Genomic DNA, 27,785 nt, shown 5'->3' with positions numbered 1-27,785 from the left:
AAATAACCCTAAAATAATTGTAGAAACTTCTGCATTAAGCTCTTTTGTAATATATATGATATGTATTGTGTTTTTACTTCTGCACTATATATGTCTTATTTTTCTAATTCTCATCTGTATACATAATGCAGTAGCATTGTTGGAGAAAGCCTGAGAACAAAGTGCATATGACAAAGTAAAGAGCTTGTCAGTGAGGTTTACGGTCCCCGGAAACAGCGGCAGAGTGAGACCTCTTCGCTGCTGCCTCCTCTCTGCTCAGTGTTTTAGGAAACGTGGCCTTAAGGAGACTAACAGCAGCTGCAGCTGTAGATGAATGAGAAACACACAGCAGCTTCCACCACCACCCGTCTGTCAGTCTCTGCCGCCGCTCCAGCACTGCCCGCGGCCCGCCACTGAAGCCCGTTTCTGAACCATGTCCGAGGCAGAGCTAGTCCAGGCCTCGGCCCCAGAGGCCGCCGCCGCCGCTATCCTGAACGCCACGGACTCCAACGGGACCGAGGCGCTCAACGCTACGGCTAAATTCGTGGCCAGTCCGGAGGGCACCGCGCTGGCATATGGCAGCCTGGTGTTCATGGCGCTGCTTCCCATCTTCTTCGGAGCCCTGCGGTCCGTCACCTGCTCCAAATCTAAGGTAACTTGGAGCGGGAGCCCCCCCCTGAACGGACCTCGGTGATGCGGCTTCTCTTCAGCCCGTCTGCCGTTAGCCTCCACCGGCTAGCTAGTTCAGCTAACGGCTAGCTAACAGCTTAATTCAAAATGTCCTAAATAATATTGCTCTGACTAAACACTGATCAAATCCAAGGCTACAGCTAAACAAAGCCTTATATTTATTTAAAAGTGTAATTAATATAATTAAAAATGAGCGGAAATAAGGTCGAACTAACGTTACAACTGTGCGCAATGTAACGGTTATATTGTCAACTTGTTGCGTGTTCTCTGTCGTGTCCGGGACCGTGTGCTGGTTCATTTAGGGTGTTTTTAAATGGACAAAAACAAAAGTATTCACTATTTGTGGTTGTACTTTTCGGTGGTTTGTGCGGTGATGGTCACTCTTGATGGTGATGATGATCGCGTACCCAGGTGTCTATTTACACTTGTGTCCCCTGGTGTTTACCTGCTGTCACACTTCTTACCTGGCTGAGGAACCAGGCCAGAAGAAGTCACCTGGACAGGTTCGCAGGGAGTCGGCCAGAAACACACGATATACAGTGAGAAGGGAACATATCACTTTTAAATCCCGTTATGTGTGTGACATTAAAGACATGATAGAGTAGGTTAAAGTGGCTGATAGCTGAGCAGTTGTACAGCTTCAGGTGTGTGACGTGTACATCAGGCATTTATTTGCACTTTTTGGGGGGGTTTTGCAGACATGCGCAGTTTAGTAAAAAACCACATCCTGTCTGCAGCATGGAGTTGGTGATGGTTTCACTGTGGTGATGACTTGAAGATGGAAAGTACACTTTATACTTCTACTCCACTACATCTCAGAAGCAAATATGTTTTTCTTTTTCCTCCTCTAGATTTAGTTTGAATAACTTTGCAGATTATGATGAATTATTATAATGTATACAAATGTGATATATAAATTAGCTCCACCTTCTCCAGCTGCAACAAAGTTACCAACGCACTAATGCATCAATATTTATAAAACAAAAATATAATTTATATTGTTGAGAAATGGGAGCTTCTGCATATTGCATAATTAGTACTTTTACTTTTGGTAGCCTATTTTAAATTATATTTTGATGCTAATACTAATATACTTTTACTTAAGCAAGAGTTTGAAGGCATGACTTGTGACAGTATTGGAAGTCTTAAGTGCCAGGCTCCTCCAGCAACGCAGCATACAATATGAAATAAAGTTATAACTAGTGCAAGAGACTTAATGGTGCCAGTAAAATGCAGAAATAAGATGAAACAGACCATTTTAAATAGTGTACAGTGGAATTAAATACTGTAATGATGTATAAATGTGTGGAATAAACGGATGTATCTTTTACATGCAGCTGTTGACTGCATTAAGAGGAGCAGCTGCTGCAGGTAGTTCAGCTTATGATGATGATCACTGAAGGCCACACGCGCTCGGTGACGCTGGAGGAGGAGAATTGACTTCAGCTCTTTAGTTCTGAGGCTTGAGGCGAATGTATTATTGAAAACCTCTGTTTTTAAATGAATCCAGTTACCTGAAAATATTAAATTCACCTGTGGTGTGTTAACACATGATATGTGTCACTCCAGAGCTGAAGTTGATCAATGACAGGATTTATTAAGCGTTTAAGTGACTTTTCATCTCACTGGTTGCAGCTTCTGTGAAGATTTGCAGTTGTCCTAGTCTTCTGTGAGAATACATCTAATATATTTTAGATTTTGTTTTACTGTATGTTGCACAAGGAGTTGTACGACTACAGTTTATAGACCACACAGTTAATTGATTAATCTGAATGAATGTGTTGGTAGAGATTCAGTTGCACGTTAGTGAAATGCATTCAAATACATTGGCTTTAAATGCATTTATTTGAATATGTAAAGGAGACCTTCTTTAAACTAAAATATGGCGGCTGTATCACATTATTTGTGCACAGCATATGATTGATTTAGTTTCTGACTTTGTGTCTGACAGGAACAACGAGTTCACACATTGCCGTCAGCAGCATCACATTGATTTCTGCAACACATTTTGATTTAATATTGTAAAAGCACATTTTGAGTGAAGGCAGTTTAGTTGTTTCTTCTTGTGTCAAATGTGTTTCAGTCAGTTTGTAGTCTTCAGTAATTCCTCTACATTTTCTTACAGGCCCAATCAGAATGAGAATATTAGTTTGCATTTAAAAAAGAGTTATAGATGGAAAATGTATATTTAGTGTGACAGTGATTACAGGCTTGTTGACAGTAATGTAATATGTTAGGCTCGCAGTGAGAATGTATGGTGGCCAGTAGAGACACAGTTTGAGAAAAGGCAAGTAAATCTGAGTATAGTCTCGTATGTTCTGAGGTATTGTCTCAGGTGTGGTGTAACTGGGTTTAAATCTGGCTCCTGAACTTTGTTGCATGTCATCCTTTCTGCTTTTCTTCTTCTTCATTCTTCCTGTTTCTCTCTCCTGTCAGTCATCTCTATAATGAAGTCAGATACAATAAAACATAATCATTTAAACTGTTTTCTTCTTGGATATCAACAATGACGAGATGTTTCCTGTTCATTTAGATGTCGGGGCCCTGCTTCCAGTCCTCCTCTTTGATCCCTCTCTCTCCCTGTCTGTCTGTGCACATCTGTCTGTCCATCCATTCTGTCTGTCTGTCTGTCTGTCTGTCTGTAGGAGCTTGGAGAAAATGATTACGATTCTGGGTTCAGAGTGAGTATGAGAGCCGCTGTGAGCACCAAATACACACACAGCACTAACACAACAGTAAATAACAGTGGAGGTGTTTAGCTCACTAACAGTGAGTGATGAGGAGTCCCTGCCCTGCCTTGCTCGAGGACACTTTGGCTACAGACTGCAGGCAAAAGTGGCTCAAATCAAAAACAATTTCTGCACTAATGAGACTCAGATCTGTTATTTTCATAACGTGGGATTTAATTCTGATTTGGGACACTTGCATATGTGTTCCTAAATAAGCTACAGGTCTGATTCTTTTGCAATTATTATTTGTCTTCATCTCCTTTTAACTTTCCCATCATTTTGCTCATCTTTCTCTCTCTCCTCCTCTGTCCCAGTTTCTCTCTCGGGGGAGTAGATGGAGGAGAATATAGATGAAGGTGACTCTCAGACTTCTCTGTCAGTCTGCTGTAGTCACTCCGTCTGTTTGTCTTTGGCAGCAGTACCGCTCAGTGTGTCTGCGACGCTGCAGATTAATATTAGGCTACACTAATATTATTAGAATTGTTTCCGTTTTGTGTGATCCAAACATCTCAAATAACTCCAGAGCGTTGCTCAAAAGTCACAATGGACTGATTTAAAGGTAGATGGAATCAAACATGTTTTTATCTAACAAAGTATTCTGCGTCGATCAATATTTGTTAGTTTATTCTTTCAAAAACAACATTTTCACTGCGGTCAAAAAACTCCTGCTTGCTGCGAACTGACGGCACAGAACGTTTCTGTAACCACAATAACAAGAATGTGTCGATGTTGACGAGTTCTAATCATTAGCGTTGATAAAAGACTTACTCATTTTAGTACGATGAATTACTTTATTCAACTTAAGGAACTTGTTTGAGGTGAATGACTACAGAACACAGGAACATATGTTTTAAAAGTAAAGGCGGCACATCCCTACAGTCGGGTTTATATTTTACTGTGTCGCGTCAAACAGCTGCACTCTGTGTCCTGAGTCGGTACTCAGACGAGGCTGTACAGGTGAGCAGCTCAGGTGCGCTTTAATAATAATAATAATAATAATAATAAAAGGGTTGCTTTGCTCGCTAGTGTCCTTTTTTTATTGATTAGTTTAGTTTACAGATCCGACAATAGAGCATGCAATAGTGCAAACTAGTTCAAACGCTCTGTTGGTCTTACAATGTTTGAATCTTACATTTTATTTCCCCCCAAATTCAAACGACAATTTGAATTTTTGATAAGTGACTCTCTACGGGGGTCAAATCTGATCTCAAGTGGGCCGGAGCAGTAACATCACAGCACGACGACCTGTAAATAACAACAACTCACAATGTTTCCCTTCAAAAGTACACGTACAAGCTTTTTACAAAACATTATCAACAAGTTTACATTTCAACAATATTATCAGTTGATCGTTTACACACGTGCGTTACAACGTACAGATCGGTGTCTACAAAGACACATGTAGTCACAGGTATCTGGAACAGGATTTTACTTTATGATCAAAACTCAGTTTTACACTTTGCAAAGTCATCCCGCCGGTTTTGGCCCGCGGGCCGCATGTTTAGCCCCCCTGCTCTGGTGGAAACTGACTGAAGCAGCCAACACAAACAGGATTGTTCAACGTGGTTACATCTGCGCCATTATGGAGTTTAATTCCCTGCTTCTTCCTGGTTGACGTGGAAGGAGAAGCGGGTCACATGCAGACACACATCTGCACGAGGCTGAGGGAAAGACTTGCAGCGTATCGGCCAGCTAACCTCTCTGGTACTCTACTGTATGTACTCTGTACTCCTCTTTAAGTCATAATAATGCTACATTGCTACATCCATGATCTGTCCCATCGCTGTCACAATACAAGGCTCCCATCCACCTCACGAAAGGAGCAGGACTTAAAGGATCATTCTGGTTGATTAAAACTCTGCACTGTAGTCCGTCATGCAGTAATAATAACACTGCATGAGCTCCGGGGACACCGTGACGATCACTGACGGAGACGTCAGACGGGAAACACCAGCAGTTATTATTAGTATAGAGCGTGTTCTGTGTTGAGGATAAGTTGTATTCTGCTCCTTCACTATTTGACCCTTGGGACATCAATATATATACTTTTTATTAAGTCGCTCTGTTGCCAGATTTTTATTTATTTAACAGAATTATTACCTATAGAAATTACACTAAGTCTTAATAAACAATGATCCCTTTTACATAAAATATTACATGTTAAAGTAGAAAGAGTTGTTTGTTAAATGCATGAAGCTGTGTTTGACTAACCTCCGCTGAGTTTATTTTAATACTTTTTGGTGGCACAATTTAACTGCGTTTCTTGGTTTAACTAACTTAAAAAATAGCGTTTGTTTTTGTTTAAATGAACACTGGGTGCCACAACATCTCTTTCAAAGACACATGTACTTTTCTAATCGCCGTATTTATCTGTCTCTCTCCTCCCAGAATGCATCAGACATGCCAGAAACGATCACCAGTCGAGACGCAGCCAGGTTTCCCATCATCGCCAGCTGCACTCTGTTTGGGCTCTACCTTTTCTTCAAGGTAACACAGGGTTTCCTCAGCCCTCCTGCAGGGGCCTCGTGTAGCGAGGGTTTGGATAGATGCATCCACAGCCACACTCAGTGTCATGTGTTCTCATGCAGGTATTTTCTCAAGAGTACATCAACATGCTGCTGTCTGTCTACTTCTTCGGCCTGGGCGTCCTGGCTCTGTCTCACACCATGAGGTAAAGCAACCTTCAGACGGATGTGTTGGGAAATATGACACGTGCAAGTTAAATGATCTTCTAGGTGATTAATCATTTCTTCTTGTTTCTGTCTCGTAGTCCTCTGATGTCCAGAATCTTTCCACATTCTTTCTCCAACAAACAGTACCAGCTGCTCTTCACTCAGGGCGCCGAAGAGTCCAAAGAAGGTGAGAGCTGGTGGAGATGTAGGTGGAGATGTAGGTGGAGATGTTGGTGGAGATGCTGGTGGAGATGCTGGTGGAGATACTGGTGGAGATGTAGGTGGAGATGTAGGTGGAGATGTAGCGGAGATGTAGGTGGAGATGTAGGTGGAGATGCTGGTGGTGGAGATGCTGGTGGAGATGCTGGTGGAGATGTAGGTGGACATGCTGGTGGACATGCTGGTGGAGATGCTGGTGGAGATGCTGGTGGAGATGCTGGTGGAGATGCTGGTGGAGATGCTGGTGGAGATGTAGGTGGAGATTCATGCCCAAAAGAAAAGTCCACATTTCTGGTCGGAAAGAAAAACATTAAGAGAGACTTGGACATCAACAGGTTCTTTGAATATGTGCAACAGCAACGCGTCGGCTCCCGGGGGAAACCTTCGACGACTGCAACAGGAATATTAGTCTTAGTAGGAATATTGTCCGTTTCAGAATAAGGTCAATAACTGGAATGTTTTGTGCACGTACACGTATGTGTTGCTCTGGATAATCCACAGAACACACAGGAGATCATTTTCATCAGGACTTCTTTCAACTTTCTGTGAAGACACGCGGCTGATGTTCTTAAATCTGTTTTCAGAGCCGTACACTCTACAAACTCAATTCAAGTCACTTCCACCTGATTGTGTTGGAGGCAGAAATATCTGAGACCTGACTCACAATAAAGTTTATTTATTTTAATCTGACCTCTCAAACCTCTCTGTCTCTGCAGAAATAGTCAACTATGAGTTTGACACAAAGAACCTGGTGTGTCTGGTCATCAGCAGCTTGGTGGGAGTCTGGTACCTGCTCAAAAAGGTAAAGTCTGACGAGTTCACTTGAAAGATAAAGATTAAATATCTCAGTGATTGTGAGTGACACCTGTCCTCATGACATCACAGAGCTGCACAGAGCTGCACAGAGCCGGTGTCGTATTTGTGTGTTACGATGTCACAGTACTGAGTAACCAATCACAGACGTTTAGGTCACATCGCAGTCTTAATGTCTAATCTACTGCACGTCTGTGCGTCCTGTGAGAGGATCCTCCTCGGTCTCTCCCGGAGCTTTCTTCCATTTTCCTCTTTTTAATTGTGCGGTTTCTTCTGGGGAGTGTTTCCTTGTGCGAGGGTCTGAGGACACGGGGGTCACATGCTGTACAGTCTGTAAAGCACACTGAGACAAATGTGTAATTTGTGATATTGGGCTATATAAATAACATTTGATTGATTGTGTTTTGTGACATCACAGCACTGGATAGCCAATAACGTGTTTGGCCTGGCGTTTGCCCTGAATGGAGTTGAGCTGCTCCACCTGAACAACGTCAGTACCGGCTGCATCCTGCTGGGGGGGCTGTTCGTCTACGACGTGTTCTGGGTGAGACACTGTTCACACATTCACTTACAATACGTTACAAGTTTAATGAAAATGAGTTGAGTTAAGAACGACTCAGAACTGAATGCTCTGATTGGCTGACAGCAGCAGCTGCAGTAATGTGAGGTATTCTTTGCATTTATTGTTGCACTACATCCACCTCACATGCATATATACAGTAAACAGGTCTCCAACCTTTTATTTAAGTTATTTTGTATTCATGTAAAAAGAGACGATGCACATTAATGAACATGAGTCATCGTGTAAATGCATCCAGCCAGACGGGCTCATTTTAATCAGAACAATCCATGTGTTTTGTGTTTGTTTTAATTTGTTTAATACTCTAAGATGCTGCCAGGAATAAAACAAGTACTTTATCTACAAACCTTAATGGAGGAAGCCATTCAGAAACGAGTCCAGCTGCAAATGTTCTAGAAACCAAAATAATATTTAACTCATTCAACATAATACAAATATTTGTATATTGGCATTTATCCATACATCTTTTCTGCATGTATGGAATAGAGGGACTTTAAAATGTCTGATGATGTTCACAACAAATTCAACATAATTTATCTTTTCAAATTCTTTCTTCTCCAGGTGTTTGGGACCAACGTCATGGTAACCGTCGCCAAGTCCTTTGAAGCACCAATCAAATGTAAGCATGTGAGATCGTGGGCCGTTTTTAAGTGAATGTCCGCACGACTGTCTGCATACACGAGGCACCGCCTCAGTGCTCACGTGGTGTGTGGTTATTTTTAGAAAGAGTTGTTATGCTCATTGAATGACGCGTGTGTCTCCTCAGTGGTGTTTCCTCAGGACTTGCTGGAGAGAGGACTTGACGCCAGTAACTTTGCCATGCTGGGTCTGGGGGACATCGTCATCCCAGGTATCTTCATCGCCCTGCTGCTGCGCTTTGACGTCAGGTAACACCCGCCCTCTCTTCTTCTACTGTTGATAATGACGGATCAGGATCTGTCGTCTTCTTCATCTCCATTTTTATTTGTTAAAACTTGTCTTTCTACCTGCAGCCTGAAGAGGAACAGCAGAACATATTTCTACTCTAGTTTCCTGGCCTACATCTTCGGACTGGGTCTCACCATCTTCGTCATGCACACCTTCAAACACGCACAGGTACGAGGCAAGGGGTCAGAGGTCATGCACTGCCAGGTGGGGGTCATATGGAAAGTGTTTGTCCAAACAAGCACTGAAAACCAAAGATGGAACCTTTGTCAGACCAACACCCTCCTTAAAGATGTTCACAGGTCTTTGTGCAGAGAATATTCTTGGATTTGTAATGGGGCAGGATGTTTGTTTTTATTGTCTGCATGGAAAAGCACCTGAAGCGTAACGTAAGCCACGGCTGCTACACCGACGCTCGACTGCTGTCCAGACTGATGAAGCATTGTAATTAAGCTTCCTGTCTCATTACAACGTGGCCTCACCGACGTTTGCCCCTTTTCACTAAATGGTTCCAGTTTCTGTTCAGCGGCCGAGATGCTGCTGCCCCAGCGGACCACTCCATAAAGAATGACCGTAGACGGCCGTAATGGACCAATCAGAGTCCAGTACTCAACAAAGCCGTGTAATAAAAATTCATAACGAGCTTATATTGTGTGTGTTTGTGTAGCCCGCTCTGCTCTACCTGGTCCCAGCCTGCATCGGCTTCCCCGTCATCGTAGCGCTGATCAGAGGAGAGTTCACGGAGCTGTTCAGGTGAGTAACCACGGCAACCACACATCCTGGTAGCCATGTGATGATTCGTTTGTTGGCGTTTGGGCTCCAGACTTTAGTCTCACTGGTTCATGTTGTGAGATATTTGATGCGAGCGGCGCTGAGAAGCTTCTGGAACAAACCCCGTCGTTGTTATTGTCCAGAACAGCATCAAAGTCAAACCTCATCGAGACTTCTTTTTGTATTCGTAAGTCTTATGTTGTAAAACATTTCCTCAAATATCTAACAATGTGAAGATTTGCATTTCTTGGCTTTTAGTACTAAAATAATGAAATGTATTTTAAATACAATAGAACCAGGTTTAATGGTGTCTGCGCTGACGTCTATCAGCTGGTTGCTTTGTTTGTTTGGAGTGAAAACCTTTTGACTTTCTTTTAAAACAATAAACTATTTATCTGCCCAAAACTCAAAAAGAGGAACATTTGTGTAAACTGGCTGTCAGCTGCTGTAAAGTGCCGAAATAACCAAATCCCTCCCTTCAGAGGACTTGAGACGTTGCATCATTTTATTTTCGGGAGCTTGTAATGTTGAGAGCAGATTGTCTGCCTGCCTGCCTGTCTGCCTGTCTGCCTGCCTGTCTGTCTGTCTGTCTGTCTGTCGCCCGCCCACCTGCTTCTCCAGAACTCATCATTTCACTTCCTAATCCTGGTTCAGTCCCATCACTCGTCCTCCTCTTTCCTTTTTGTTCTTGCCATCTTCCCTCCTCCTCGGCTCCTTCATCACCTCACCTCTTCTTTCTCGTCCTGTCTCCTCCTTTATTCTCCATCTCTGTCATTTCTCAAATATTTTAGTCGTTCTGTCGTAGTTTTTAACGTTAGAGTTTAAGATAGAAACTTACCACATTCTTTCTCTCTTCCCTTTTTTTCTTAATTTTTCTTATCACCTTTCCCGTCCTCTCTTTACCTCCCCTATATTTTTTATTCTTATTTTCTCCGCTACCTTTCCCTACCCATCCATTCTTTCCTCTCTTCCTCCCCTCCCTCTGTTTCCCGTCTCCCCCGTGGTTAGCTTTGAGTCGTCAGAGGAGGTTCTCCCTGGCTCTCCCAGGCTCACTTCCTTCCCAACCGTCAGCGGCTCGCCCGCCAGCCTGGCTGGCTCCATGGATGCCGTCTCTACGGTGACAGGCTCCTCCCCCCGTCGCCGGCGGTTACAGCCCACCGCCATGTAGAGGCCCCGCCCCTCTCTCTTTGCCCCTCCCCCTCCTCTTGTCTCACCTGGGCAGGTAATCGACCTGCTAACACGTGCTGTCGTCGCTCCATCCGCCTGTCGCTCTGTGTGTCACCACATGTACATGTACTGCATCACTCCATCAAACTAAATTATCTCCGTGTGTTCTCAGAAATGATTGTTACAAACATTACATTTTAAATATTAAACTTCAGGCAAAGTCTTGTTCATAGTGAATATATTCAAGTTAACTCCCAAATAACATAAATAAATATAAAGTTATTTCAGTATTCAATATTTTTTACGCAAATCTTTTAGTCTTTAATATTCAGCGTCTTCCTTTGTACGATACGCCGCTCTGCTGACAGTAGTCCATGTTCACGATGCTGCAGACACTGTGAGCGAGAAGGGAGGTGCATCCTGGGTATGTTCCATGTGTTCTGCTGATTCTCATTATGATTGTTGTGGTTATATCTCCTGTCGTGTCCCTCTACAGTTACGAGGAGACCCCTCCTGAGGACACGGAGGCTAAAGAAGACGACTCGGAATCAGAGAAGAAGGACCAATAGCATCCATCGCTGCCCCCCCCCCCCCCCCCCCCCCCAAACACTTCTCATCCAGCCCGCTCCCACCTCTCCAGCTTCCTGTTCGTCACAGGGGGAAACGGGGCTCACGTAGCCAGCGTTGTTTGTCTCTGGTAACCGTGGAAGCGGCCGCTGGTCCCCGTGGTAACGGCTGCTGTCGTGCTACCTGTGGTGGTGTTTGTAATTTAAAGGTCGTTGCGTTACGACAGACCTGCCGTGATTCCTCTCTCTGTCTCTCAGCTGCCCTCGCACAGGAACACAAGTCCTCCGCGGCTTTCTCCCAAAAACACCCACAGAGTGTCCTCTTGGTTTTATTGTATGTTCATAGTCTGCATGTGAAGCAGCCGCAGCATCACCACATCTGACCTCCTCGTGTGTTTGCAGCTTGTCGGCTCAGATAGATCAGGAAACTAAACTTCCACTGTTTCGAAAGAGCGTTCGGTCTTCAAACGGCCTCAACAGTGGACAAACTCAGCCAGTGAAATAAGTGCTTCTGTCGTTTTCTTCTTCTTTTAAAGCCTTCAAACAAAGAACCACGATTCTCCTTCATTTGAATAATCCAGGTGTAACTTCTCCAATCGACACCACTCCTCCTCCTGTCAATCATGCAGGTGTGTGTGGTTCTTTGTCTCTGGGTTTATTTCTCATTCTGCCTTCTGCTTTCTCACATCAGTGTTTTCTGTTGGTTCGGTTCAGTTTTTTTGTTAAAGGCCAGATTTTTAAGATGAAATCCAGTTAGAAGTTTTTGATTGTATCCAGTTATTTGATCTTTTGTCAAAGCTGTACTGTACGTAGAGATCGGTTCTCTATCCCAGCTGCCTGCCAGGAAATAATTCCCACTGATTTGTCCTGTGGGGCTAATATGTCCTCTTTAAACCTGCAGTGACCATTTGCAGCTTTACGTCACATTCAGTGATGGAGGTCATTTTATTATCAGTCAGTCTTTGTTGTGTTATTTGCTCTTTTTTTTGTTTTAAGTTTTCTTTTCTTACACTTAAAGCCGAGCAACTAATCGTTCCCTTATTGTAAACACATTTGATGTTCAGATCCAAACCAATAAAGTGTTGCTACATACATCTTAAACACCTCACGGATATATAGTTAGTTTCATTTAGTTAAAGCCTCAGTAACTTCCTAAAGCAGCTGGTCGCTGTAGCCTTTAACGCACATTATAGGCTGAAATGTATTCGATTTTATTTTCCTTGTCCTTTCTTCCTTCCTGGAAGACTTTGGTTCCAATTCATGATGGTTTGAAAACACGGTTATGGTTCATTTGTCCAGAACATGTGTTGTGCTCTAAATAGTAAGTGTTATACATGACCTTTGTGAATGTTTTAGAGCATGCACGCTAATTCAGCTGTAGTTGCGAACCAAAGGGACAAAATGTTTCCCCCACACTCGGCTACTTTTTCTTAGTCTGCAGAGTTTACTTCATTATTTAACCAGAAGAAATGTAAGTAAAACAATCTGCACTTTTGTCTTAAAGTTCTGGCCTGAGAGATGAACGTGAGGAGTAAAGGGAGGAGGAGGGAAACTGAACCTCCTCTGCTGAATACTTCCAGTCCTCGTTCTCTGATCTTATAGGTGGAGAGGCTGCGAGGGGCGGGGCCCCGTGGCCTCCTCATCCTATAAGCGGTTAGAATGAGCCGAGGAGACGGGAGCGTAGGTGTTTTTCCACAAGCATTCTCAGTTATGATAGACATCTGACAAAAGAAGACATTATACCAAACGATTTATTCATCAACACATTCTTCTTTTTGTGTTCCTTGTTTTAGAAAGCCATGATTTCATCAGAGACACTTTGAGTTCAACATCCGATCTGAGACTCCATGAGTTCTAAAATGTTAGTAACAAAAGATCTGCTACAGTCGACACTTTGTCGGACATGACAAACATCTCTGGACTGAGTCGAGCAGCAGCTGATGTTTGTCTTCATGCAGATGTTCAAGCATCACTTTTGCTTTTATGTCTAAAAGATTGTTGGTATTAAAGGGCTTCTTCAGCAATTTAATATCAAACTTCCGTAACGTTAAGAGACGCATAAAAACAAATGGTTAAAAATAACATGAGAAGAGATGATCTATAAAAGACTCTTTAAACGTCAGTAGACTTCTCTTTCAACATTCTTCTGACTTCATCACAGAACTCAATGTGTACTACTTTTTATTAATTGGACAGTTATTATTTAATGGCATTGGGAGAAGCATTTTTTATTTAATTTAAAGTCTTTCCTCCAGGACACCACGTGGTAGTCACAAAGATTTGGTGTGTTTTTAATTTTGATGTCTTGCTCACATTTTGAAAATGTAAAGCAGATGTTTAAGTTTCTGGATGCTTGAGGAAAGCTGCTCTGACGGTTCAGCCTCACATTGTTATTCTCGATGTTGTTGCTTTATTAAGAGATGCACAGTTTTGTATTTTGATGTAAACCATTAAAATAAATAGACGTATCATGCTCATATTCAGCTCTGTGACGTTCAGTAGCCTCTCACCATTTTAAATATAATGTACCTGAAATGTTTTTCTTTCTTTTTCTCTCTGGTTGCGTTTGTGCAGGAGGTCATTTTACGGCCCAAACTGTATCTGTTTTATTTGCAATAAAAGTTTTGATCACCGTATAGAGAAGCATAACTCTGAGTCAGTCTGGTTTTTGACAGCAGTTTTAAATAATAATAATAATAATAATAATAATAATAATAATAATAAGCTTTATTTGTGTAGCTCCTTTGCTTTGGTGCATAATTGCAAAAAGCTGCATCCCCAATTTTCTTTTAAATGTTTCTGGGAACATTTAATAATTCGTTTTTCAGCATCCTTTTGATTTATAAATTAAAGTATTGAGACTTTACATAAAGAGCAGCAAAACTAAAATGTTTGAAATTGCATTTTTGCTTGTTTTGACACAACATTTTATATAATGACAGTATCTAAGTATTCAGACATGGTTTTCTTCAGTATACTTGTCTGTTTAAAGTAAATGCAGTGTCCAGAGAACAACAGAGGAGCTAGAATAGATCCCTGAGTAACTCCACGTTTAACAGGGACGACGCACATCCACACCTACAGATCTGCGGCTCGTAAATAACAGCCATAATAGTTTTAATCTTGCAACTGAACACTCAAACTGTTCCAGTGAACCCACAACAATCATGTCAGGTTATGTTCTGAGCAATTATAGAAAAATATAACATTACATATTATTTAAAATATATATATTTCACTGCAGACGAGCGTAAAATAAAAAATAGTACTAAGTGATAAAAAGTTTACATTTAAATATTTGTCAAATAATTTGATGAAATTCAGATTGTTCCATGTCAATAGACTTATCCAACATTAATGACAAGTCTGTACAAAGAAAATGTCCCATTAAGACTAAATTATAGTGTAAAAATCTCACAAACAAAAGACACGAGATCACAAAGCCAACAATTACGCAAAGATTTCCCATCAATCAATTTTCTTCTGCGAGTGATTTAAGATCCAAACATAACCCACGAATGGCTGATATTACATTACACACAATGAAAGACTTTCTAATTTGTTGACCTTCTGACATTATGGTTTTGTTCTGAAAGAAAGACCAGAACTATTATAACTTCGGCTGCCATATCGGACTTTCCTTTATTACCTTTATTTGTTTGTATATTATTGTCTTTTATTTACTTATTTAGTTGCCTAGGGAGCAAACTAACTTAACCTTTCGGACAGATGGTATGAGATACCAGGGACTTTTAGTCTTTTATTCTGAAAAAACGCAAATGTTTTGGTAAACTTTCGGGTGTCAAATCTTTCATTTCTTTTTTAATTTGTACATATATTTACATTTGTTTGATATTTACTTAATTGCATACAATTGCTTGTGGTCCAAATGAAGTTTCCTGACAGATTTATGTGCCGGAGACGTTAGACGTTTATTCTGAAATAATAATACCCGGACGTAGTATCGTATTTCCGGCTGCCGGCGGCATTCTGTTCATAGCTGCTCTGTTAGCTTCTTTCTGCCTGTTTTTAGCCTTTTTAGTTGAAAATGGGGGAAGCAGATGTGACACTGAATCAGACCGACGAGAAGCCTCCAGACTCGGGGTTGGTTACCGGGGAGGACTCGGTGGTCTGGAGCCACGAGGTGGAGGTCTGTCTGTTTCACGCGATGATCGGACACAAACCCGTCGGTAAGACACAGCTAACGTTGTTAGCATGTTAGCTGCTAGAGCCGTTAACGGCTGTCCAGTTCTGCCAGTTTACTCCAGTGTTTCCCAAACTGGGGGTCACGGACAGTCTTTGAGTCTCCGAAGTACCTCTGAGTGGTCCCGAAAATATTGTTATTTCTGTAGTTGGATGTTTTCTTGGACATAATGGAGTTTAAACTGATTACAAAGCAGATCAGAGACAAACGCAGCTACATTAAAAACAACAACAACAACACGCCACCACATCCTAATGCTTAACTACAAACGTTTCTCCAAATGTGCTGTGTGTGTGTGTAAAGTAAAAGTTGGCGTAGTCGTGCAGTGAAATGTTCCCTGTCAGTGTTTTACTATTATATGATGTTTCTGTATTGATATTAATAGAAATATAAAGTTGAAGGTAACCCCCCCCCCCTCAGACCCTCAGGGGTCCTATAAGCCTCAGGCAATATTATAAGTTTTTAACTTATAATACAAGTTTGTGGAAGTTTTATCAATTACACTTCTATGTGGTTCGATTCTGTCTATTAATATGCTCCACTAAGGTACAATATACATCGTGAGGACAGCTTCTAACCTTTACATAGTTACAAGGCCCTGTCTTCAAAATCTAATTTTAATACCATTTGACATCACTTGTTGTTGTGCATATTAAATACATTTGTTTTCACAAGCACTGCGTCTCTCTTGTAATTTGCTATAATTGTAAGATGGTACATTGACGTCTTGTATACTAACTGGAAACTTGTGCTGTAGAAAGTAAACACCATTTTTATTCTTGTATTTCAAATGTTCTGATTTTTATTCTTGTATCATTGCAGTTCTTATCCTGGTTCAACCATATAAAGCACTTTGTAGCTGTGCTGTGCACACAGCGTATTATACTGTATGCAGTTAGTGTGTCGTGTGCACATAGATGTGTAACTCTGTCTCTCTTCAGGAGTGAACCGTCACTTCCACATGATCTGTATCCGAGACAAGTTCAGCCAGAACATCGGACGACAGGTTTCCTCCTCCGTCATCTGGGATCATCTGGGAACGATGTACGACATGCAGGCTCTGGTGAGGACACACTCGTATACACACACTGTGTCTGTGCATGAGCTGCCTGTGCTCATCCTCTCTGAATGTGTGTGTGTGTGTTTCTGCGTGTCATGCAGCACGAGTCGGAGATTTTGCCGTTCCCAAACACAGAGAAGAGTTTCTCTCTGCCTGATGACATCATCCAGGAGGTGAAAGAAGGTGAGAATAAGGATCTCTATTATAACAATAACAATAATTTGGCGTCTGTTTTTTATACTTTTCACACATAAATAGTTGGTGAGATGTGAGGATGTGGTGCCATCACTACACCATGAGCTGTTTGTATTCTCTCGTGTGGAGCACAACCATCTTTAAAGCTCTGTTCTCGTCTTCAGACCCCCGACGTGTGTGTGTGTGTATACAGTGTGTATAAACATGGTGGTTGTAAGTGCTGTTGACAGCATGTTCGTCATGTGGCCGTCAGTCGGTCCTCGTTCCCCTCGGGATGACTCTTTGGCATCTTGTGCCACCATGAGGTCGACACTTTCTGTTTTGAGGGCAATATGTCAACAACTATTAAGTAATTAATAACTAATTAGATTTTGCCTTAGTTGCTCCATTTTAGAATAAATATTTATGTAAACATGGAGAAGTCAAAGTAAAAATGTGCACAGTGTACTACAATACACAACAACAGCAAATATTTCAATATATATTCATGTTCCCTCAGGATGAAGTGAAATCACTTCCTCTGATCAAAGTTTAAATCTGTCCGATACTTTGGTTTATGATTCGATACCTGCAGAACTAATGGCGTTCCCATCAGCCGCACGTGTGCTGTGTGTTTACTGCTGACTGGTGAATGCACGCCAACACACTAAACTAAGTTGTTGAACGTTGTGTTCAGCATGTTGGCTTTGAGTTCAAAGTGCTGCTGTGCCTCAGCCTCATAGAGCTGCTCGCGTCGCTCTCCACTCTGATGGCCGGTCCACACACACACACACACACACACACACACACACACACACACACACACACACACACACACACACCGTTTTTTAGAAGCATTTTTTCGTTGTTTCCATTCCAGACAATCTTTTTTTCCTCCCTCTGGCACGCTCAGTACCTTCTGTTCAAATCACCTGTCGTTTATATGCACATTTGTCCACAACACTTCGACCCTAACTGCTCTTTCAGATATATTGTACATGTTATAGTGTACATGTTATAGTGTACATGTTATAGTGTACATGTTATATATTGTACATGTTATATATTGTACATGTTATATATTGTATATGTTATAGTGTACATGTTATAGTGTACATGTTATATATTGTATATGTTATAGTGTACATGTTATAGTGTACATGTTATAGTGTACATGTTATAGTGTACATGTTATAGTGTACATGTTATATATTGTACATGTTATATATTGTATATGTTATAGTGTACATGTTATAGTGTACATGTTATAGTGTACATGTTATATATTGTACATGTTATATATTGTACATGTTATATTGTACATGTTATAGTGTACATGTTATAGTGTACATGTTATAGTGTACATGTTATATATTGTACATGTTATAGTGTACATGATCTATTGTACATGATCTATTGTACATGTTATAGTGTACATGTTATCGTGTACATATTATAGTGTACATGTTATCGTGTACATGTTATCGTGTACATGTTATCGTGTACATGTTATATTGTACATGTTATAGTGTACATATTATAGTGTACATGTTATCGTGTACATGTTATCGTGTACATGTTATCGTGTACATATTATAGTGTACATGTTATAGTGTATGTGTTATAGTGTACGTGTTATATTGTACATGTTATAGTGTACATGTTATATAGTGTACATGTTATAGTGTACATGATCTATTGTACATGATCTATTGTACATGTTATAGTGTACATGTTATATTGTACATGTTATAGTGTACATGTTATAGTGTACATGTTATTGTGTACGTGTTATATTGTACATGTTATAGTGTACATGTTATATAGTGTACATGTTATAGTGTACATGATCTATTGTACATGATCTATTGTACATGTTATAGTGTACATGTTATATTGTACATGTTATAGCGTACATGTTATATTGTACATGATCTATTGTACATGTTATAGTGTACATGATATATTGTACATGTTATAGTGTACATGTTATAGTGTACATGTTATATATTGTACATGTTATATATTGTACATGTTATAGTGTACATGATCTATTGTACATGATCTATTGTACATGTTATTGTGTACATGTTATTGTGTACGTGTTATATTGTACATGTTATAGTGTACATGTTATATAGTGTACATGTTATAGTGTACATGATCTATTGTACATGATCTATTGTACATGTTATAGTGTACATGTTATATTGTACATGTTATATTGTACATGTTATAGTGTACATATTATAGTGTACATGTTATCGTGTACATGTTATCGTGTACATGTTATAGTGTACATGTTATAGTGTACATGATCTATTGTACATGTTATAGTGTACATGTTATCGTGTACATATTATAGTGTACATGTTATATTGTACATGTTATAGTGTACATGATCTATTGTACATGTTATAGTGTACATGTTATAGTGTACATGTTATAGTGTACGTGTTATAGTGTACGTGTTATATTGTACATGTTATAGTGTACATGTTATATAGTGTACATGTTATAGTGTACATGATCTATTGTACATGATCTATTGTACATGTTATAGTGTACATGTTATATTGTACATGTTATAGCGTACATGTTATATTGTACATGTTATAGTGTACATGATCTATTGTACATGTTATAGTGTACATGTTATAGTGTACATATTATAGTGTACATGTTATATTGTACATGTTATATTGTACATGTTATCGTGTACATGTTATAGTGTACATGATCTATTGTACATGTTATATTGTACATGTTATCGTGTACATGTTATAGTGTACATGATCTATTGTACATGTTATAGTGTACATGTTATAGTGTACATGTTATAGTGTACATGTTATAGTGTATATGTTATAGTGTACATGTTATAGTGTACATGTTGTATAGTGTACATGTTATAGTGTACATGTTATATTGTACATGTTATAGTGTACATGTTATAGTGTACATATTATAGTGTACATGTTATATTGTACATGTTATCGTGTACATGTTATAGTGTACATGATCTATTGTACATGTTATAGTGTACATGTTATAGTGTACATGTTATAGTGTACATGTTATAGTGTACATGTTATAGTGTACATGATCTATTGTACATGTTATAGTGTACATGTTATAGTGTACATGTTATCGTGTACATATTATAGTGTACATGTTATATTGTACATGTTATAGTGTACATGATCTATTGTACATGTTATAGTGTACATGTTATAGTGTACATGTTATATTGTACATGTTATAGCGTACATGTTATATTGTACATGTTATATAGTGTACATTTTATATTGTACATGTTATAGTGTACATGTTATAGTGTACATGTTATAGTGTACATGTTATATAGTGTACATGATCTATTGTACATGTTATAGTGTACATGTTATATTGTACATGTTATAGCGTACATGTTATATTGTGTACATGTTATAGCGTACATGTTATATTGTACATGTTATATTGTACATGTTATATTGTACATGTTATATAGTGTACATGTTATAGTGTACATGTTATATTGTACATGTTATAGTGTACATGTTATAGTGTACATGTTATAGTGTACATGTTATATTGTCATTTGTCAGATTCTTATTGTATTTCCTTGTTTGTATATTTATGTCTCTTGTTCACATTTTTAGATTTTATAACGGTTTTTAAAAATGTTTCTCGCTTTAAGAAAGAAAAACATTATTATTCATTGTATGTGGAAACCTGTTCGGCTTAAACACAATTCTGATTCCCTGAAGGAAATAAAAATAAATGAATCGATAGATAAAACCCTGCGTTCCTACTTTAGTACTTTAACGATGGCGCTGGAAGAGAAGTCAGAGGAGAACACGAGGGATGAAGCACATTTCAGTCTGAACTAAAACTAGTGCTGGAGGAGTTCTGTCCCTACACGTCGCTCACGTCGGACCTTTAAAGAGGATTAACAGTCGGTGCTTTTGATGCAACCGCCTGGAGTCAGAAGCGTTTGACTCGTAGGGGATTTTAAGACTCTTTAAATCGTCTCTCTGTCTGTAGGGAAGCTGGGCTCAGAGGAGGAGACCAAAGAGGAGTTCAGGATGGAGAGGGAACCTCCAGCTACACATGAAGAAGGTACTCGTCTCTCTGTCAACAGCAGTAACCTCGACAACACCTCCCAGCTGTGTAGTTTAAACAGACTCCACTGTTTAATACTGTAAACCCAAACTCATTGCATTTAAATGATTCATTAAAGAACAAAACAATATATAGAGTACGTCCAATCTATGTTTATATTTTAGTTGTAATAGTTTGGTATAGTGTATTTATATTGTGTATTGTATAGATATTCTATAGATATATCTTTCTAGTGTTTGTGTATATATTTAGTAGTCTGATAAACTGCTGCTGTAACACAAGAATTCCCCAATTTGGGATTAATTCTGTCTGTCTGCATGTCTGTCTGTCTGTCTGCATGTCTGTCTGTCTGCATGTCTGTGTGTCTGCATGTCTGTCTGCATGTCTGTCTGTCTGCATGTCTGTGTGTCTGTCTGCATGTCTGTGTGTCTGTCTGCATGTCTGTGTGTCTGCAGGTCTGTGTGTCTGCGTGTCTGCATGTCTGTCTGTGTGTCTGCATGTCTGTGTGTCTGCATGTCTGTCTGCATGTCTGCATGTCTGTCTGCATGTCTGTCTGTCTGCATGTCTGTGTGTCTGCATGTCTGTGTGTCTGTCTGTCTGTCTGCATGTCTGTGTGTCTGTCTGTGTGTCTGCGTGTCTGTCTGTCTGTCTGCATGTCTGTGTGTCTGTCTGCATGTCTGCATGTCTGCCTGCATATCTGTCTGCGTGTCTGTCTGCGTGTCTGTCTGCGTGTCTGTCTGCGTGTCTGTCTGCGTGTCTGTCTGCATGTCTGTCTGCATGTCTGTCTGCGTGTCTGTCTGCGTGTCTGTCTGCCTTCCTTTATGGTGTCGTCAGGTGCAGCAGCCTGTAGCTGAAGGTTCAGCTGAATGACTTCTGTCCATGTTAGATTCCTGCATCAGAGCTTTACAGAAAATAAAATATGTTCTTGAGATCCATTGTTTTAATATTCAGGTTGATATGACTTCCTGTCTCTCTCTCTCTCTCCGTCTTCAGGCAGTAACTCATCAGTGAAGACTTCGGAGCGAACGAGCAGCAGTCGGGACAAGGAGAGAGAGCGAGACAAGGAGAAGGGAGGCAGTGAAGGAGGAGCGGCAGCAGGAGGGGGAGGAGGGGGAGGCGGAGGGAAGGAGGCGGAGAAGAGGAAGAGGAGTCGAGCGGCCGAGAAACTGCTGTCGTCTTCCAACCCCGCGAGTCCGGGAGGAGCCAAGAGGAGACGCACCTGAGAGGTGGACACAGAGAGACACAGTGTGTGTGTGTGTGGAGGAGAGGGGGGGGGGGGGGGGGGGGACAGCTGCAGTAACAATGACAAAAAAAGAAGTAAAGAAGAATCTGACGCCACAGGAATCCAACCTGCGAGACACTCGCTGCAAACAGCAACACGCTGGAGGAGACGCTTCAGTGCAGCCACATGATGCTGCCTGATATCTGACCCCAACGTCAGCAAAATGTGTCTCAGTTGTTCTTTGTCTTTTTATTCATTTGTTATTTTAGACCAGGGTGTTTGATTTAGTCTCTCTGGGTCGCCTTCAGTTTTTTACCGTGCGCTCACAGCAATGAGCTTTAAAAGATTCAGAATTGCACTCCTATAACACTGTCGGACTCCCGCTGCAGAGTCAGAGAGTCTTTTTTTATCCCTCGCTTGTTCTTGTTTTTGTCAAAAAAAACCTGCTGCCTACATTACCCACAATGCACCTCGAGATTGCAAGGTTTGAGGTGTGTTGTGCTAGTAGCGGCTAATGTGTCGTGGAGCCTCTGGCCTGCAGCACAGAGGAGCAGCTGCAGAGGTGAGCGCCCCTCTTTCTCTCAGATTGTTTTGCTTTTCAAACGTGTAACGTCTTCCTCACTCGAGGACATTTATCAGACTCCTCTGGAGACACTAAATACTTTATACTGCTATAAAACATCTGCAGTAGAGCTCCCCAACACCTGGAAACACTGAGGTGGAAAATCAGTGAAATTCTCCTTTTTTAAGAGCAAGGATTTGGTGTGTCGGGCTGCACACAGGCTCCGCCTCCTTCAGGTCGTGTCTGTATGCAGCCTGCACACAGGCTCCACCTCCTTCAGGTCGTGTCTGTATGCAGCCTGCACACAGGCTCCGCCTCCTTCAGGTCGTGTCTGTATGCAGCCTGCACACAGGCTCCGCCTCCTTCAGGTCGTGTCTGTATGCAGCCTGCACACAGGCTCCGCCTCCTTCAGGTCGTGTCTGTATGCAGCCTGCACACAAGACAAGTCCAGTGCATGTGAAAGAAATCATGAAATATGTTTTTATTTACATTTGATGTTCTAAAAACATGCTGCAAACAGCATCCTGAGAGATCTGTGTTTGTATTAAAGGTGCAACGTCGGCATGATCTCCGAGGTCTCTTATCAAGGTAACCAAACAGCATTTTAATGTTGGTGCTTTAATAATGCTGTTTTTATTCTTGTCATTATTATTATTTCATATAACGTTAGCTGGAGCAGGTCGGGTTTGTTTGGGACTAGAGGGAAGACTCGGTTCATCTAAAGTCCGTCGGTCAGCAGCTGACTGAAGGTCATTTGGCGGTTTTTGAGGTTTTTATCGTCCGACTGTTAAATATAATGCAATAAATCTCAGCTACCGTATTACTTTTGTCCAACATGGATGTTATAACATTTTGTAAGCTTACTGAGTATTTTCTGTTTTCCTGTTCTTTTCCTTTTGGTCTTATTTTGTGCAGTCTGACGCCGACAGTCACGTGACTGCAGAGCGTCGGTGTCGCGGTATGTTGAAAGTACTCGATATATATATTTAGTATTTCAGTTTCTTTGTGTAGTCTCAGCAAAACGGGGGAATGACACGCTGATGGTTTCATCTTCAGACCATTCAAATAAAATGTTCCCTTTAATTTCTCAGCGACATGTTAATTTATTGATGTATGATGAGCTGATGTTTGTGTCATTAAAGATGATCAGTAACGTCTCCTCTTCTCATGCTTCGACAGCGGCCGTGGAAAGTAACTAAGTACATTTACTTCTGTACAGTTTTGAACCACTTTTGTATTTCCATGTTATTCTACTTTATATGGAATGCTCTTCATCTCACTTCACTCATTCTCTGCCTGCTAACCATCATTTCAAAGATGCATTTGTATTGATTAACTACTTAAATGTACATAAAGCAGTTAAAATGAGCAATAACAATTTGTTTACACATCAATAACTAATATAAAATATAACTTATTTCTGTTACATTTTCAATCGAGGACTTTTACTTCTGTTTTTATGTCTCTACTTTGTTCATACGTTAAAGATTTGTTCCACAGACGCTCAAAAGACAAGTTTAAAAAGTAAATGCTATAAACTTCCGAAGAAACAAACTGACACTGCGCACCGGTTTCCCTTTTCTTAACACTTCCGGTCCGTTTATGGTTTCCTGTTTGGATCTGTTATTGAATACGTTTGAGTGAGAGAGTACGGTTTTGTATTTATTGTCTTTATTATTTAAAGTCTTTATTGCAACAATGCAACACACCGTGTACTTAAGATATGAAAAAGGTGCAAATATAATGCAGGAATAAGTAAACTATACACACAGGATATTAAATACTCTAATGAAATATAAATATGTGGAATAAACAATATGTTCATGTTCCTGTGACTTTGCTCTCAGCGTGCTGTCAGGTCAAAATCTGAACAATTCCAGTCGACTTTTATTGTCTTATAAATGAAAGCTTCCACAGTTTGAAACCAAATGTCACAATAAAATGACGAATAGGAAGCTGCAGTGCGTCAATGTGAGCACAGGGGGGCGCTGTCCTCCTGCTGTGGGACGAAACTACTGTTTAACATCAGCAACAGAAAAACAACCATTTCAAAATATCTTCACTTTGTGTTCAATGTGTTGATTTCTTTCAATTTGTGGTTCAGCAATTCACAAATGAGCAAACAGCAGCTGAAGGATGTAACGCTGGAGTCTGAACGTGTCCGACAGATAAAGGTCAGGTGAAGGTCACAGTCGAGGAACAAACTGCGGGAGTCCAGATTTGATCTGTACAGCCTTTTTGATGTCGTCTTTTATTCTTCCTCAGAAAAACTTTGGCTGTATTTTCAAAGGGGACATTTTAAATGTACAGAGATAATTTGTTTGCTACATTAATTAAAATGACACAATGAAAAAGCTCTTATCTTTCCTCTCTTCAGTGTCTCACACACACACACCCACACACACTCACACACTCACAGCTTCATATTCAGAAGAAACAAACAACTGTACAGCTCTGATTCTCTGAATCTGATTCTAATTACCAAGAGATTCATTATTTTAATATATATAGTGTACTGTATAGTATAGTGTATTTTTGCATAGTTGTAATCTTCCTGTTAAACACTGTACAACTCAGTTCATTTAAAAAACATCCATTTTATTACATATTTCTATTTATTATTCATGAGTTTTGCAGTACTTATTTAGTCTTTTCTCTTACTAGCTCTTACTTATTGTTATGCAACAAACACCCATAAATCCCACTTGGTAATAAACCTGATTCTAATTTGGAAAAAAAAAGGTTAAAAAGAAAAGAAGAAGCTGAAAACGGTGAGTTTTGCTTTAAGAATGATTAATTATTCATTATTAATTAATGAATTATTAAAAAAAGATTATTATGTGGATTTTAAAATCGATTAATTTATAATATTTGGCTCTTATTATAATTATTATTATAATTTTATAATAATAATAATAATAATAATAATAATATATATATTATTATTATTATTATTATTATTATTATTATTATTATTATTATTATTATTATTATTATTATTATTTCATTGTCTTTATTCACAGTTATTCCATTACATTTGTAGCAGGCAGTGAAACAGCGCCCCCTCAGTTCTACATGCTGGTGAATGACAGTGTGAGTTAGTGGTGAGTCAGGGTATTACACCCGGACAGTAGCGAGGCAGAACAAGACGCCAGGTGGAGTTAATCACCTCTGATTAGGTGTCAGACGGTCTCTGTCTACTGCTGCTGAGGAACCGAGAACAACTGGACATTAATGTGAACTTAAACCAAAACCTTGAACCAAATACACTGTAGAAAGAGAAAGTTAACCAAGGCATTTAAAGTTTCAGGCAGCCGTTAGCTTATTTTCTAAATGACTATATCAACTACAGCTTCAGTAGAACACTGTGTGACCTGGACCTTCAGGAAGTGAAGAGAAAGAGCTTCAGCGTCATATAAAGTGAGTCACGTGTGTGTGTGTGTGTGTGTGTGTGTGTGTGTGTGTGTGTGTGTGTGTGTGTGTGTGTGTGTGTGTGTGTGTGTGTGTTTGTTGACTGACTTCTTTCTGGCTCTGCTGTCAAACGTCATCAGCTTTAATAACTAACTGTAATAGCCTACTGTGGGATGTTTGTGTGTGTCTTTATCCTTTCTTAAATAACAGCTGTCCAATTAGTAAAAAGTCTGACATTTCTCTCAAAATAACTTTTTCCATATAAAATCGAACTTTTATTTTGAAACCCCCTTTTTAAAAAGGGCAACTCCACCAATTATAGACACCAAGTTCAGTTTACTTGTTGTTGTTTGTCAAACTAAGCGCCTGTATCATTTATTCATGTTTTATTTAATAAGGGACAGATACAATATGCACAGATTAAAATAGATGCTAATTTGCAGAAGGGCTTTTATGATGAAGTTATAACGTCTTTTATCAAGTCGCATTGTGTCTCCAGCTGTGTGGAAGGGGGGAGTGTAGGTTTGTGTGCATTGGTACTTTTTGATGATGAATCTTTGCTTATGTTTGGTTTTTAAAAGGGATCTGTATCCACGCGTGAGCTGACACAAGTAAGTCGTATATCTAACGGATGATATGTGCAGTCGTGCACCCCCTGCGCACCTATACTCATACTACCACACTAGTTAGCGTGCCAGAAAAGATTTCATATGTCACATGCAGTATGCCAAGAATACCAGGATGTCCTGCTGCATCAGTCACATTTTGCAGTATGCAAGCCCCACAATCCTTTGCCCCGCAGAGATATGAGCCAGAGGTCAAAGTTCAAGGTGCCATGTTCTGTTATGATGAAGTGGTATCGCCTGCTGTAAAAGGAGCAGTGGTGGAATGTAACTTGGTCGCCTACATGTACTCAAGTACTGAACTCACATTTGTTCTTTATTATTTCCATTTAGAAAGATATCCTTAATACACTCACAGGGGCCATTTCCTGGTAATACTACATTTCCTTAAACATTCTCCATGCAGGATTATAATATCTGTACTTTTTATTAAGTATAGGATCTAAATACTAAAATCTAAAAACGGTCTTAAAAATGAAGATAGGGAAGAGGAGACAAGGAAGTGGATAAGGAAGGAGGAAGGATTGAGGGATAAGGAAATGAGTTATGCAAAGAGGAGAGAAGATACAGAAGAAAGTGTGGAGACAGTAAGTGAGGAAGGAGTCCAGAAGTAATGGCAGCCTGGTGGGAGCAAACAGAAAGAAAAAGAAAGGATATAAATAATAAAGTAGAGGAGGAGAGAGAAAGAAGAGCTTAGTGGGGACGAGTGTCAATCCAGCCGGAGCGTCAGTGTGACGGAGAGGAAGACGGAACGATCGAGTGTGAGAACGAACGACAGAAATGCTACATGAATATTCATCAACCGCTGAGAGTGTGTGTGTGTGTGTGTGTGTGTGTGTGTGTGTGTGTGTGTGCGCCTCGGCATTCACTGACCGTGGACCTGCGAGCGTACGGGGGACATTGTTGAGGTCCACTGTTGGTCGTGCTTTAAATCATATCTAAGAGCCTGTGGTGAATGTATTGCAGGCTGCAGCAGAGTTGAAAGACTGACTAACACACACTGTTGTTCACACTTCTCCGTCGTGTTGAAGGGTTTCACACTGCAGGACTGTTAAACCGGCTGCATACCAAAGGAACTAATCTCCTTAAAGGTTCAATGTGTCATTTTAAACTTAAAACATTGAGAGGTGAAGAGGTAAGCGTGTTGACGTCATGTCAAAGGCAAAACTCAAATGTATTCTTTATATGATTAAAACACAGACATTATATTTTATGATACTGAAATTCTTCATAAATATATTATATCCATACATGTAGCTAATGATTCAACGCTATAACATTAATGTATTCTGAG

At 40.1% G+C, this 27,785-nt stretch overlaps 2 protein-coding genes across 4 annotated transcripts; both read left to right on the top strand.

Annotated features, from left to right (window-relative positions):
- The first annotated feature begins 185 nt into the window (after positions 1 to 185).
- On the top strand, positions 186 to 13,759 carry hm13 (histocompatibility (minor) 13). 3 transcript variants are annotated; one of them, XM_029435203.1, is made up of 12 exons: positions 188 to 631; positions 3,315 to 3,350; positions 5,787 to 5,885; positions 5,987 to 6,069; positions 6,169 to 6,257; positions 7,006 to 7,091; positions 7,521 to 7,646; positions 8,244 to 8,301; positions 8,449 to 8,569; positions 8,675 to 8,777; positions 9,274 to 9,359; positions 11,041 to 13,759. In XM_029435203.1, the coding sequence occupies exons 1-12, from the start codon at positions 413 to 415 to the stop codon at positions 11,111 to 11,113; spliced, it is 1,179 nt and encodes a 392-aa protein (XP_029291063.1). In that variant the 5' UTR covers positions 188 to 412; the 3' UTR covers positions 11,114 to 13,759. The 3 variants fall into 3 exon arrangements, with proteins under 3 accessions (XP_029291065.1, XP_029291063.1, XP_029291064.1); XM_029435205.1 differs by lacking the exons at positions 3,315 to 3,350; positions 11,041 to 13,759 and adding an exon at positions 10,386 to 11,008 and having other exon boundaries at positions 186 to 631; XM_029435204.1 differs by lacking the exon at positions 3,315 to 3,350 and having other exon boundaries at positions 189 to 631.
- A 1,297-nt stretch (positions 13,760 to 15,056) lies between these two features.
- On the top strand, positions 15,057 to 21,934 carry mrgbp (MRG/MORF4L binding protein). The gene is made up of 5 exons (XM_029435231.1): positions 15,057 to 15,300; positions 16,256 to 16,377; positions 16,476 to 16,557; positions 20,596 to 20,670; positions 21,667 to 21,934. The coding sequence occupies exons 1-5, from the start codon at positions 15,159 to 15,161 to the stop codon at positions 21,894 to 21,896; spliced, it is 651 nt and encodes a 216-aa protein (XP_029291091.1). The 5' UTR covers positions 15,057 to 15,158; the 3' UTR covers positions 21,897 to 21,934.
- The last annotated feature ends 5,851 nt before the right edge of the window (positions 21,935 to 27,785 follow it).

The sequence above is a fragment of the Cottoperca gobio genome, chromosome 7 (genome assembly GCF_900634415.1).
Source record: "Cottoperca gobio chromosome 7, fCotGob3.1, whole genome shotgun sequence".
Taxonomy (NCBI): domain Eukaryota; kingdom Metazoa; phylum Chordata; class Actinopteri; order Perciformes; family Bovichtidae; genus Cottoperca; species Cottoperca gobio.
This window is presented reverse-complemented; position numbering and strand designations above follow the sequence as displayed.